The sequence below is a fragment of the Chiloscyllium plagiosum genome, chromosome 35 (genome assembly GCF_004010195.1).
Source record: "Chiloscyllium plagiosum isolate BGI_BamShark_2017 chromosome 35, ASM401019v2, whole genome shotgun sequence".
NCBI classification, from domain to species: domain Eukaryota; kingdom Metazoa; phylum Chordata; class Chondrichthyes; order Orectolobiformes; family Hemiscylliidae; genus Chiloscyllium; species Chiloscyllium plagiosum.
This window is the reverse complement of record NC_057744.1, coordinates 9,104,579-9,117,471: the sequence shown is the minus strand read 5'-3', so window position 1 is coordinate 9,117,471 and position 12,893 is coordinate 9,104,579. Positions and strand designations below refer to the sequence as shown.

The 12,893-nt window shown below is 40.1% G+C and overlaps 1 protein-coding gene across 6 annotated transcripts in view; it reads left to right on the top strand.

Moving 5' to 3' along the window:
- sik3 (SIK family kinase 3) overlaps positions 1–12,893 on the top strand; it is a 300,542-nt gene that overhangs the window by 273,589 nt on the left and 14,060 nt on the right. For all 6 annotated transcript variants that reach the window (XM_043676612.1, XM_043676614.1, XM_043676611.1 and 3 more), the window contains 5 exons: positions 1,430–1,549; positions 3,328–3,428; positions 5,114–5,229; positions 6,065–6,428; positions 11,033–11,937. In XM_043676612.1, the coding sequence (XP_043532547.1) occupies positions 1,430–1,549; positions 3,328–3,428; positions 5,114–5,229; positions 6,065–6,428; positions 11,033–11,937 (1,606 nt within the window). The remainder of the gene's footprint in view (positions 1–1,429; positions 1,550–3,327; positions 3,429–5,113; positions 5,230–6,064; positions 6,429–11,032; positions 11,938–12,893) is intronic.

The window sequence follows — 12,893 nt, the reverse complement described above, 5'->3', positions numbered from 1 at the left end:
CTGAAGAAGAAGTTTATTTTCCCTCATGAGTCATTGTAAATTTTTAGTTTTAAGGAGTAAGTCAGAGGCTTTATACATTGCGAACCAGAACACTCTATGTCCTGTAAAGAAGTGGAAGTACCTGAAGAAAGGAGTTGGGAAGAGCAGCAAGCCAAGCCAAAGGGCTCATTTCAGCAAGCTCTGTGGAAAGAAACTATTAAACTGCCTTCCCAGTTTTCTCCCTCCATCTGTAGCACCAATGATTTTTATGCCTGTGTGTGTTGAAGGAGTTTTATAAGAGGTTAGAGTTTTAACTAGTAAAGTTATAGGTTGACAGTTCATAATTGTTTACCTGTAGCTAAAATCTATTTATTTTAATAATAATTACTGTTCAGTACAGAAATCTTGTCTATGGTTCCTGTCAACCTGGATCTAAAATCCCTACTAAACTGGGGAATTTTATGTACTTTTATTAAATGTTTAACTTTTGTGACATCTGGAGGAATACGGGACTTGATTTCCAGAACACTACACCAATGACACGTGGCAGTTAGAAAGAGGCTTCATTTGGATCTGAAGCCTATTATAGTTGAGTAATTACTGCCTCAGTCTGAATATGAGTAGATAAAACTGTAGTGAGATGTCATCTGTTTGGGTAGGCAATATGTGTATGTCACTCGTAAAAGTTGCCAAGTCTATTTGAGTATAAAGTGTGGACGTAACCTAAGCATTATGGAGCTCTTGGGATTCATGCAGTTTGTCATAGGATGTTTGAATTTGAGAATAGAAACAGATTTAACAATACCTTGCAGGTCACCTGCATGATTGCCTGCTAATACTTAATAAAGCCAAAACAACTTATGGAGTGGAACTTACCATAGTATAGTTGCGATATGACATGGTGACTCACTGATTAGCACTGCTGCTTCACAGGGACCCGGTTCAATGCTGGTTGACTGTCTATGTGGAGTTTGCACATTCTCCCTGTGTCTGCATGGGTTTCCTCCATCTCCTCTAGTTTCCTCCCACAATCCAAAGATGTACTGATTAGGTGGATTGGCTTTGCTAAATTGCTATAGTACCCAGGGATGTGTAGGCTAGTTGGATTAGCCATGGTAAATGCACGGTTACAGCAATAGGATAGATGTAACACGATGGGCCAAATGGCCTTCTCCAACACAGTGGGGATTCTTTGATTCTGTGTATTGGTCAGTTAGCAGGCTATTTATATTTTTCACTGAAAGTAATCATTTATCACCAATGTTTTCTGATACATGGTTTATCTAATAACTTGCAAAAAAAATGTCAAGAATGCACACGAGTTTCCTCGCCTCATAAAACACTGTTGCTGATTTTGGATCTCTATCGACTGGATCTTAGAGTGATATTTCAGAAGCCTTGATAACTGGCCCTCTAAGTGACCACTATTAAACTCTACTTGTATGTTTAGGAATGTGAACATTTGCAAAAGATGTATGGAAATGCCATGGATGAAAAAATATTTGAGAAGACACAGCAACAACACATACTTTACCAACAAGAGCAACAAATTCTACACCAACAAATTCAGGTAGGATAATCATTTACAATGACATACCAGTTTTGCTTTGTGTGTGCACTGTTTTGGCAAGATTAAGAGTGATCCAGCATTCTCCTCTTCTAAAAATAACGTAAATCTGGAAGGCATGCTTTACCTCTCCAACCAAAATGTTAAAAAAACAGTTTCTGTGGATTTTGGTTGTCTTGTAGAAGTGAGGAATTAATTGATTCGGTAATTTATCAAGGAACAACACAGTAATTATTACTAGGAAGCATATGGGTGTGTAAAGAACTGGACAGATCAGTCAGTTTTAGGCATATGTTAGCCCTCATTTTACATTTTTGTAAATTGAGTTTAAAGTGTTTTGTGAACAATAATTCAGATGTTTTGTGTTAGTATTATTGAATTATTTCATGACATAAATTAATATAAATACTGCAACAAAATAGGAATTTAGTTCTACAATTTGAATTATTGAACAATTTTGATTATCATGAAATATATTACACAGAGGCCAAGCTAACTAGTCTATAGTTTAATATTTTCTGCCTCCTTCCTTTCTCGAATAGAACTGTTGTATTTTCTACTTCCTGGTATGATGGAACCTTTCCTGACCTAGAAATCATCTGTTCTGCCACTCATTTTGCAAAGTTACATGCTTTTTCTAGTATTCCAGTTCACTTCAGCTAACTCAGTTTTCATACTCACATATTTAAGTTATTTAAGTTTAAAATACTATTCTTAAACCCTCCTTGTCTCTTTCAAACAAGACCTAAAATTAAATCATGTTGTGGTCGCTGCATCCTCAAGCTGCCGTTATCTGTAGTTATTAGTTAATCGTTTCATTACTCAATGAGCCTAATATAACCTGATTTCAGGTTGATTTCAGAACATAATACTATAAGAAACTGTATTGAACTTATCATCCAGGTTACTATGTCTATGGTCAGCTGGATGTATGATAAGCAGATTTTATATTTAAATATTATCACGAGGCTGTGTGCCTCATTTTGACCACATATAATTTAACTTTCCTAGCCCTTGGGAAACAAGACATCTTAAAGGAAGAAACAGAGCTGAATCCATAAGCTTTATGACACTGTGGATGAGGAGAAGTGGGAGTGATACCTCCACGTATTCTAGCCAAGTTAATCTCTTCATCTGTCCTGACCTACCGCCCTTCACTGTACCACTCCTCCTCTACATCTAGAATTGTCATTCAGACTTCTCCAGTTTGTATGTATATTAAAATCACCCATGGTTATTGTCTTCCTTTTATCAGAAGCACTGAGTATTTCTTATTGTATGTTTAATTCTACTTTGTGATTACTATTAGAGGCCTGTAGACTACATCCCCACTCATGACTTCTTGCCCCAACTATTCCTCATCTTCACCCAAAAAGATTCTACATCTTTACCTCCTGAATCAAGGTCATTTCTATTGCATCAATGTCATCTTTGTTTTAGAGTACTATCCCTCCGCCTTTACTAAGTTTCCTATTCTTCTTAAATATTGCATATCCCTCAATATTCATAGTGTCATTGCTTGTCACTCTGATTACCAGTGATTCATGAAATGAAGCTAACAACTGGTAAATTGTACTCTCAAACTCTACAAGGATTCAAAACAGTGGATTTTGCAACCCAGCAGAAATCAGTAAAGTGGAACAAGGTCTACAGAATTATATAATTTAATTTTACTCCACTACAAATGTTAAGTAAAATGGAAAGCAATTTCCTTAAGGCCATGGCAGTAAATCAATATGTTTGACTTTGTTTAACCATGTTGTCTCACATACTGCCTACAGGAATGTATTCGACCAGCTCAACCTTCACCTCCATTATCAACTGCATCATTGGTACAGCATGTGGAAAACCAACCAGCATTCATTACCCACCAGCTGCAAAGGTGAATAATTTGCAAATATAACACAGTCTGTACTATTTGTTGGGTGGGCACATGATAAGCACATTTGATATATTTAAATATTACATTGAGGCTCCATGCCATCACTTTAGCGACATTTGGTTGGATATCCTGTCTTCAGGGAAACACAACAGCTTAAAGGGAGGGAGAGGGGCTGAACCTATAAATTAAGAAACTTTACAGCACTGTTTGTGAATCAGAAGGAGAGGGAGCATTTTCTCCAGGCCTAACAAGGTCGTCAATTTAATCTCTCTATCATATGTCTACTGGCAATCCAGAACCCTCAGGCGTCTCTGTGAGACCCCCCCCTCCAAGTGTAGAAGACATACACAGACACACACACACACACGGACCCCTGGTCAGGTGCCTACTCTGACATGGAACCACAACTTCTGAACCTCTATGGGATCTCTGATGTGAGCATAAGAGGTATAGTTAGTAAGTTTGCAGATGACACCAAAATTGGAGGTGTAGTGGACAGCGAAGAAGGTTATCTCAGAAGGTCCTCAGGAGTTTTGCTGAACAAAGAGATCTTGGAGTGCAGGCTCATAGCTCCTTGAAAGTGGAGTCGCAGGTAGATAGGATCGTGAAGAAGGCGTTTGGTATGCTTTCCTTCATTGGTCAGAGTATTGAGTACAGGAGTTGGGAGGTCATGTTGCGGCTGTACAGGACATTGGTTAGGCCACTGTTGGAATATTGCGTGCAATTCTGGTCTCCTTCCTGTTGGAAAGATGTTGTGAAACTTGAAAGGGTTCAGAAAAGATTTACAAGGATGTTGCCAGGGTTGGAGGATTTGAGCTATAGGGAGAGGCTGAACAGTCTGGGGCTGTTTTCTCTGGAGCATCGGAGGCTGAGGGGTGACCTTATAAAGGTTTACAAAATTATGAGGGGCATGGATAGGATAAATAGACAAAGTTTTTTTTCCTTGGGGTGGGGTAGTCCAGAACTAGAGGGCATTGGTTTAGGGTGAGAGGGGAAAGATATAAAAGAGAAAGGGGCAACTCTTTCACTCAGAGGGTGGTACATGTATGGAATGAGTTACCAGATGAAGTGGTGGAGGCTAGTACAATTGCAACATTTAAAAGGCATCTGGATGGGTATAGGAATATGAAGGGTTTGAAGGGATATGGGCAGGTGGGACTAGATTAGTTTCGGGATATCTTTTCAGCATGGAAGAGTTGGACCAAAGGGTCTGTTTCTGTGCTGTACATCTCTGTGACTCTGCCCTCTTTTTCCTGTCAACGTATCTGCTATCGTTGTCTTTAGCCTTGAGAAGCATGTCTAATACTTCCGTTGTTTAATTTGGAGTAACACCAGTGTTATTAGAACTGCATTTTCTGAAATATTTATTAAATTACACTGAGAACATTGTTATATTAATTTATAAGCTCATCACCCAATACAGCAATCACAGCCTGTCAGGCGATATATTCAGAACCTATTATATTCAGCACTGATTAACTTGTGGCTATGTATCACACGTGTTTGTTAAATTCAACTAATTTTATAAAAGTGGCTAACTTATGGTGAGTTATTATTAAATAGGATCGTGGTTACTGAAAAGTTTTTAATGAAAAACATTATTTCCAGTTTTAAAAAGTGATGATATTTGAAACTACCTGTAATTGCCTCCAAATTGTAACACTGAAAAATATTTCATTTTGTAGGTTACAAATTCAGCATGAACAATCGAGTCCTCCTCCCAACCATCCCAACAATCATCTCTTCAGCAAATCTAATAATAGTCCTCCTCCTGGCACCGCGGCCATCATGCAATCCAGCAGTAAGCACTTTCCATGCTAAGTTTGGACACCAAGATTAACCAGTATAAATAATTTTTGCACTTTTATGATTTCAATTTATAGATTATTACCTTTTGAAGCTGTTAAATGGAGTTGCCAAAATCGAGGTCACTCCAAGATGATATGCTTGTTAAATACTGTTTGGGATCTAGTCAATACTTAACAGTACATTCAGTAATCCTAACCTGAACTATCCAGGTCAGCAATTGGCTTCACAAGTTGCTGCAAGCCATTGTCTTTAGATGTAGAGTAGCAAGATCTTGTCTTGTGGAACTGTTAGTAGGGTCCCTATCTCTGACCAGAGGCTCTGGGTTCAAGCCCACTTTCCCACAGAAGGCGTGTTATAATGTGATCTCACAGGTTGATTACAGAATATATCTATCTCTCTCTCTCTCTCTCTCTCTATCTCTATATATATATATATATATATATATATTATATATATATATATATCTCTCACACATTCTATCTCTAGTTCTCTCACTCACACACACACTCTCTCTCTCTCTCTCACTCACACACTCTCACTATCTTGCTCACACTCTCTCTCTCTTCCTCTTTGTCCATCTCTCTCTCTCTCTCTCTATCCCTCTCTCTCTCCCTCCCTCTCTCTCTCTCTCTCCAGACGTTGTGCATGCAAAAATATTTTGTTTTATTTAATTTATGAATTCACAGTTATTGTTCAGCTCTTTGAAACTTTATTTGTAAAGAAATGTTCCTATTTAATAAGTGGATTGCCTAGAACTATTTAAAGGGCTAGATATTGTCTCTAGATTGTGACATGCCTGAAATATTTGTTTGTTCTTAATTTCTTAGGTTGTGTGTCTTCTCCATCTCAGTTTCAAGGCTTAACATCCCAGCATGCTTTGTTCCAGCAGCCAAGCAATAGCCCCCCACCCCCAAACATTAATCTGCCTCGAATGAATTTACAACCTGGGTTGTCTCAGCAATCACAAACGCAGCAAGTTACAATCCAAGTCCAAGAGCCAACAGACATGCTCAGCAATAACTTGCTACAAAGTGCTGGGCAGACGTTGCACGCCACACACCCCCGTGGAATTATCAGTCCAAGCAATCATCTTCCTCTACAACAGAGAGGGTTGCACATGCCATCTCTTGGGCTTGGACAACACAGAGCCTTAGCAAAACAACTGAGTGCTGACAGTGCAGAGACAAGCAGGTAAGATTGATTATGCTTGAACCTAATTACTAGGTGTTGATGGTCTATACATCTTCAGAATCTGGGTGTGGTACAAAATAGAATATTTTTCTCCAAGGTGTCTAAAATATATCTTTATATCAGATGGAAACTTGTTCGTACCATAATTTTAATATGACGTTAATTTTTTTAAATGACCCCATTACTCATAATCACATTTTTTAAGTTATCTGCTTAAACTGGTGAATAGTGAACCTCAAATTGATATCACCACCTACTGTGAAATATGATTTGTGTAAATTTGCTTTATGTTATATTGCCACCCTATTCACAGTGATAAAGTAGTATATCGATCAAGAAAGTTTTTTGAGAAGTTAATGGAGTAACACTAGATGTCTCTTCATCGTGGGCGGCACGGTGGCACAGTGGTTAGCACTGCTGCCTCACAGCGCCTGAGACCCGGGTTCACTTCCCACCTCAGGCGACTGACTGTGTGGAGTTTGCCCGTTCTCCCCGTGTCTGCGTGGGTTTCCTCCGGGTGCTCCGGTTTCCTCCCACAGTCACAAAGATGTGCAGGGTCAGGTGAATTGGCCATGCTAAATTGCCCGTAGTGTTAGGTAACGGGTAAATGTAGGGGTATGGGTGGGTTTCGCTTCGGCGGGTCGGTGTGGACTTGTTGGGCCGAAGGGCCTGTTTCCACACTGTAATGTAATCTAATCTAATCTAAAAAAACACAGTCACACTTATGGAGAGAAATAGAATTAGTGTTTTGAGTTCAGATTTCTAGCATCCACATTTCTTTGTTTTGTATTAATTTAATTAATGGATGGCTTTGAGCAATTTGCTTGAACAGAATTTGAATGTTTATGAGAAAAGAGATTTTGTTGAAGCATTTCATCTTACAGGAAAATTTATAAGAAATACCAAGTAAAAGGAAAACAACATTCATACTATATGAGAGGGGAGTGCTGATTGGTTGGCAAGTGGATCCTAAAGGCCAGAGGTGTTGCTTTGGAAAAAACACTGGCTAATGATGACTGACATTAACTGCCAAGCTTTGTTTCAATTGTATTCCAGGTTGACCAACTTTGATTGGTCAGAACAGCCTTGGGAAATGATTCAGAGAATACCTGTAATCCATTTTACTCAGTTGAAACTGATGTAGTGTGTGTACATGTGTATTTGGTTTGCAAAGAACAGGAGACTGTATTAATATATGTAGCTTTCAATACCTGCAGGTGTGTCATTCTGTGAACCTAACTGATAATTCCGAATTGTTTTTTGTTCTTTTAACACCTCTGAAAGTTAAAGTACAAATTTTAGCATCAAAGTAGCGCTGGATGCTTCGTGATTTCTTAATGTGATTTAAATTATGACATGATTATTCAGAAAATATGAGGGGAATTTTAACCCCTTAAACAAGTGGATTTGGATCAAGCAGGATGTAAAACTTTTTTTAAAATCTCGATCTCAAATATATATTGAAACAGGCCATTTCCTGTTCTCATGGATGAGGGAGAGATTGGGAGGGGTTGGCAGAGGCATTGTGGAAGGTAGTGATGGTGAGGAAACCGGTCTGTTCCTATGTGGCAGATTGACCATATGACTGTCTGCAGTCTTTACATTTCAGCTCCATATTAAATTTAACCCTGACCAACTGGATTTCAAATGTGTTGCTAAATGCTGCATAGAAGAGTTCAGTGCATTTCCAGCTTGTGGGACAATAGGAACAGGCTGGCTTCCTTTCAATCCTTACCCCAGTTGAATGTCCCAACCCCAAACACAACATCTGTGATCACTGATTCATCCCTACTTCCTTATCTACCTCCCAGACTTTAACACCTTCTCCCCTAATATATGCCCCTAACCTCCAAACCATTTTATGTGTATGCCTACAGCTTGTTTACCATGAGGGGCTATGCTTTTTGCCATTGTATTCCCAAAGTTTCCAGTTGGTCAATCAGGCTAGCCTCCAGAAGCAATCACGCTTGAAATGAAAAGCTTGCATTAAAACTGTAGAATATTTTGGGACTAGAACTCCTTGCTGCCAGTTGGAAATCCTGCCCCAATAAATATTGGGGATCCTTGCATTCCAATGCTAGGATGAGTTTTAACGCAACTGTTCTTTGGGTCTAGTTTCCAATTGTAATAATATTGTTAAGGTGAGACATTGAATGGAAGCTAGATGCTTCCTCAGTAATAGAGAGAAAATTAAAATGCTCTTAAGCTATTTCAATTTACCTCCTAGCAACTGAGTCAAAATCAAGATTAGACTTGCCAGTGGTATGTTGCTTTGCCACATATTTTAATGGGGGATTCAGCATTACAAAGTAAGAACGAAAGAAAATTGTTTGAAGGTAGTACTGAAACATTGTTCAAAATCTCTCCTCTTGATTGCTGAATAGTTGTTATACTGCTGAGTCTTGGAAGGGTGTTTTTTAAGTTAGCAAGTCTTAAAATTAACTAACAAGTTCTTTTATTGTTCGTTGGAAATAAGTGTTGCTAAATAAGCCAGCATTTTCTCATCCATCCTTTTTCTGGAAAAAGTCGATGGTGAGCTTTCTTTAGATTAGATTCCTTACAGTGTGGAAACAGACCGTTTGGCCCAACAAGTCCACTCCGACCCCCCGAAGAGTAACCCACCCAGACCTACTTCCCTCTGACTAATGCACCTGGCACTATGGGCAATTTAGAATGGCTAATTCACCTGGCCTGCACATCTTTGGATTGTGGGAGGAAACTGGAGCACCCGGAAGAAACCCACACAGACATGGAGGATGTGCAAATTCTACACGGTCACCCGAGATGGGAATCGAATCCAGGTCCCTGGCACTGAGCCAGCGTGTTGCTCTAGAACCTTTGCAGTCTTTGAGATATCGGAACACCCACCCTGCTGCTGGTTGTGGTAATCAGGAAGCTTCCTTGCCCATGACCTGATGCCATGTGACTTATGGGATCTGGAGTCAATGTTCACAACTCCTAGGGTAATTACTTCATGACTATATGCCACTGTGCTTCCACGTTTGATGAGTATGTCCTGCCAGCGGGACATGATGTACCCAGGCATACTGATTATGGTGGGAGGCTGGGACATTATCTGTATGATTCTGTGAGTATGATTATGTTAGGTGGGTGCGTACTAGTCTGCAAGACAGTCTTCTCAATTTTGGGAAAATCACAGATGTTAATAAGCAAGGTTTTGCAGGGTTGACAGGGCTATGTTCACATCACAATTCTGGTGTCTATGGAAATGCCAATTTCATCCAATATCATCCCTTTCTTTTGACTTTATAGCAACAAATGTCAGACAGAAATGAGTGGCTTGTTTGACAATTTCAGAGCCCATTTCAGAATCAACTGCATTTGAATCTACATCCCCAGTATAATAAAAAAAACCTGAAGAACTGCTGGAAGTTCGAAAGAAAAAATAGAAATTACGAGAAAAACTCAGTAGATCTGCCAGCATCTGTGGAGAGAAATCAGAGTTAATGTTTTGGCTCTAGTGACCATTCTTCAGAACTGATGGTAGCTAGGAAAAAGGTGTTTTTGATGCAGAAGATAGGGTGGGAGGAGGGCTTAGAGCCCAAAGAGAGAGATAAACAATTGGACAGACAAAGAAGTGGATGACAGTCAGTCGAGGAAAATGAATAGTTGTTATTGGGGATTATTAGTGGCTAACAATGGGATGTGTGTACCAGCCGTGTGACCGTGTGATAACGAGTTGAGAGTGTGGTGCTGGAAAATGCACAGCAGGTCAGGCAGCATCCAAGAAGCAGAAGAATTGACATTTCGGGCATAAAACCATAATCAGACCGTGTGATAACGTGACTTGATGTGTAGTGGTGGGGGAAAGCTGGGGAAGGTGCTCTAGTCCTAAAATTGTTGAACTCGATATTCAGTCCAGAAGGCTGTAGAGTTCCCAAATGGAAAATGAGATGCTGTGCTTCTAGCTCGCAGAGCTTCACTGGAGCACTGCAGCAACCCTGAGATAGAGATGTTGGCCAGGGAACAGGGTGGTGTGGGACAGGAAGTGACAGGAAACAGGAAGTTCATCGTCTTTTTTGTGGACAGAACATAGGTATTCTGTGAAGCAGTCACCCAGTCTACATTTCCCCAAAGTAGAGGAAACCACGTGAGCAGCGAATGCAGTTGACTAGATTGAGTGAAGTGCTGCTTCACCTGGTACATGTGTTTGGAGAGGGAGCAAGTAAATGGGCAGGTGTAATACCTTCTGCGGTTGCAGGGGAAGGTCCCTTGGAACTGTAGGGGGATGTTGGGAGTGAAGGGGGAGTGGACCAGGATGTCCTGGATGGATTGGTCCTTGCAAAAGCCTGACAAGGGAGCGGTGGGGCATATGAGTCTGGTGATGGCATCCCACTGGAGGTGGCTGAAATGGCAGCTAATGATCCTCCACATCAGTGAGGACAAGGGAGACCCATGAGCAGCAGTGCTGCAGCTAAATATGGCAAGTTATGGCCCATGAAAACTGTATTAACTGTGTTCACAAATGTAATAAATAAGTACTGACTAGAAGCCGACATTACTATACTATCTGATTAATATGTGACTCTCGGCCAATTCATAATGTCATCAATTGTCTTAAACTGATTTCTGTTTATTTTCAGTCGACCTATCAGTCGATTCTCACCTTTGAGTTACGATCAGCCGCACTTGCACCCTCATCTTTTCCAGGAGCAGTTTCGGTGTGGAACCAACAACTTCAACCAAGCAGCAGCGTTTTCCCAACCCATGAAAATTGCACAGATGGACCCACTTTTAAACTATAACAATATGGCTGGTAAAGCTCTCCTGCAGCATGAGCAGCAGCAGCAGGATCTCACAGCTTCATCACTACATCAGGCATTGCTTTCTCCAACGCCATCTGATTACACAAGACACCAACAAGTTTCACAGCAGTATGGCCATATGATCCAAGGTTTACTGTCACCCAGGCATTCATTGACAGGGCAACAGGATCTGCGCTTACCTCATATCGAGACGGCACATTTCTTAAAACATCACCAGCGGCAGCAACAACAACAGCAGCAGCAGGAATATGACTTGCTGAGGCACATGAACCAAGGGGTGGCAGATGCTGGGAGCATGACTGCCAACCTATGTGGGCAGCAACAGACTTTATCAGATCACCAAGCATTAAATATGCCTTATCAAAGTACAGAAACGTATCATCAGCACCATCGTTTATTACAGGTCAGAGGCCAAGAGCATATTCCACAACCCCCTTCATCATCCCAAGGACACAGTTTTGTACACCATCCTCCGTTGATGCATTCGGAGAGTATGGAAGAGGACTGTGTAAGCGAAGGGAATAGGGAGGGGTATCAGGACAATACAGACTGCACTGACACATCCACCAAAGCCTGCCAAGAGAATCCAGTACTGCTTAATGCTATTAGATGTAGGGATGCAGAGACACTACTAATAAATATGAATCATGTGCATGAGATGACACAGCCTTACAGTCATCAGCCAGGCCCTGGCTTTGCCAGAAGCAAAGTGCCAAGCAGAGGTAAGAAAATATATTTGTGCTTAGATAGCCTTAGTTTGCATAATAGACTTTTAATTACCAAACACTTTGTTTCATTAAACTTGGAAAAACTACAAACTTGGATTGTTGTCTACTCGTAATGAATTAGCAACATTTTCTGATAGGACCTCCAATATAGACTTGCTCATAAGCTGAATCTGTGTGGATCTGCTCCAACTGTATATTTGTGATTACCTGCTGATTTCACAGAATTCATTTAAATGTTGATTTATCACTGACAGGGAAATGTATTTTTCAAAATTTGATAGGATTTTCAGTAAAACATTAATGGGATGATACACCAGTACAATACCGAGGAAGTGCAACATTTTCTTAGATGATGTCTTTTAGATGAGATAGCATACCAAGCCACTATATGCTCAGTTCATGAGTGCAATCACATGGCATTATTTTGACAAAGAACAGGGAGTTATCCTAAGTCACCTGACCAATATTTATCCCTAAACCAAGAAACTTAAGGAGAAGTAGATGATCAAGTCAACTATCACATTGCTGTCTGTAAGAGCTTGCAGTGGTGTTTTCTACATTACATAAGTAGCTACACACCCATAAAGTACTTAATGGCTAATAAAGTATTTTGGGATGTCCTAAGGTTGTAAAAGGCCAATATTGTATATTACTGGTGTGGAATAAATGCTTAATACCCGAGATCTCTCACACATTTTAAAAAGTTAGCTTTGTTACATGGCATCTACCTGTTGCATTAGATATAGCATGAATGTTGATGTAATTTTACCTTAACATGCACTTTCTCTGTTAACTATTAAAATCAAAACACAAATGAATTCAGCTTTCATTGACATGCGCACTATCCACAAACAATGAGAGAAATTTTACTGTTTTGCAGGGAGGGGGGAGGGATCACACGGCATCATGAAATCAGCTTGCTCATCCCATTTCTAGATTGGAGATTAGCC